We start from the raw sequence: 703 nt of genomic DNA, 5'->3' as shown, positions 1-703 counted from the left end.
TGTGTGTGTGTGTGTCTCTCTTACGTAGTGAACAGTTTGAGTTTAGACTCGATGCTGCGGTGTCTCATACACATCCTGGTTAGCGCTGAGCCGATGTCCTTGGTGGCACCTGGATAAAACAAAAACACACAACAGTCCAATGATGAGTTTCATTTTAAAAAGAAACCAAAATGAGATTTCAAAATAAAGCTCAGTTCGAAGCATTGAAAGTACAAAATGAAATGCCAGCTGATTTATTACGTAATAGGTTTTAGCACATATATTCCTCTTTAAGATGTTAATTGTTGAAAAAGATGTAGATAGGTCAAGAAGTATTTGTTTATAATTGGTCTAAGTCTGGGGAATTTCATGAATTGACATTGAAGGATGTACAGAATTCATGAAAATAATCTTCGTGGTAAAAATCTGTGTCCAAACAAACTGACTAAAGGAAAAGGACATCGCCCAAGCTGGACTCTCTCCCTCTCTCTGGACGCTACTTAAAAATGATATTTCTTGCTTGTTGCTGTGGTCTGTAGCGTGTAACATGAGCTGAACTGAAGCTCAGCCTTACAAACTGCATTTAGTGTGTTACACAAAGAGCTGAGCAGAGCAGTGTGTGTGCTATCATTGCTCCATAAAGAGGTATTAAGGAAAATCAGTCTGTTTAAGATCTTATGATCAGTGTTGTAATATGTGTTGAAACAATGTGTGTGTGTGTGTG

General features: G+C 38.0%; 1 protein-coding gene across 2 annotated transcripts in view; it reads right to left on the bottom strand.

The window, feature by feature from the left end:
• The window catches only part of mtss1 (MTSS I-BAR domain containing 1), a 50,997-nt gene that overhangs the window by 19,521 nt on the left and 30,773 nt on the right, over positions 1-703 (bottom strand). For both annotated transcript variants that reach the window (XM_035662821.1, XM_035662822.1), the window contains exon 4: positions 25-109. In XM_035662821.1, coding sequence (XP_035518714.1) covers positions 25-109 — 85 coding nt within the window. The remainder of the gene's footprint in view (positions 1-24; positions 110-703) is intronic.

This window comes from Morone saxatilis, unplaced genomic scaffold (genome assembly GCF_004916995.1).
Source record: "Morone saxatilis isolate NCDOM2014 unplaced genomic scaffold, NCSU_SB_2.0 Contig18, whole genome shotgun sequence".
Taxonomy (NCBI): Eukaryota; Metazoa; Chordata; class Actinopteri; family Moronidae; genus Morone; species Morone saxatilis.
Note: the sequence above shows the minus strand (reverse complement) of the source record. Positions and strands in the feature narration are given on the sequence as shown.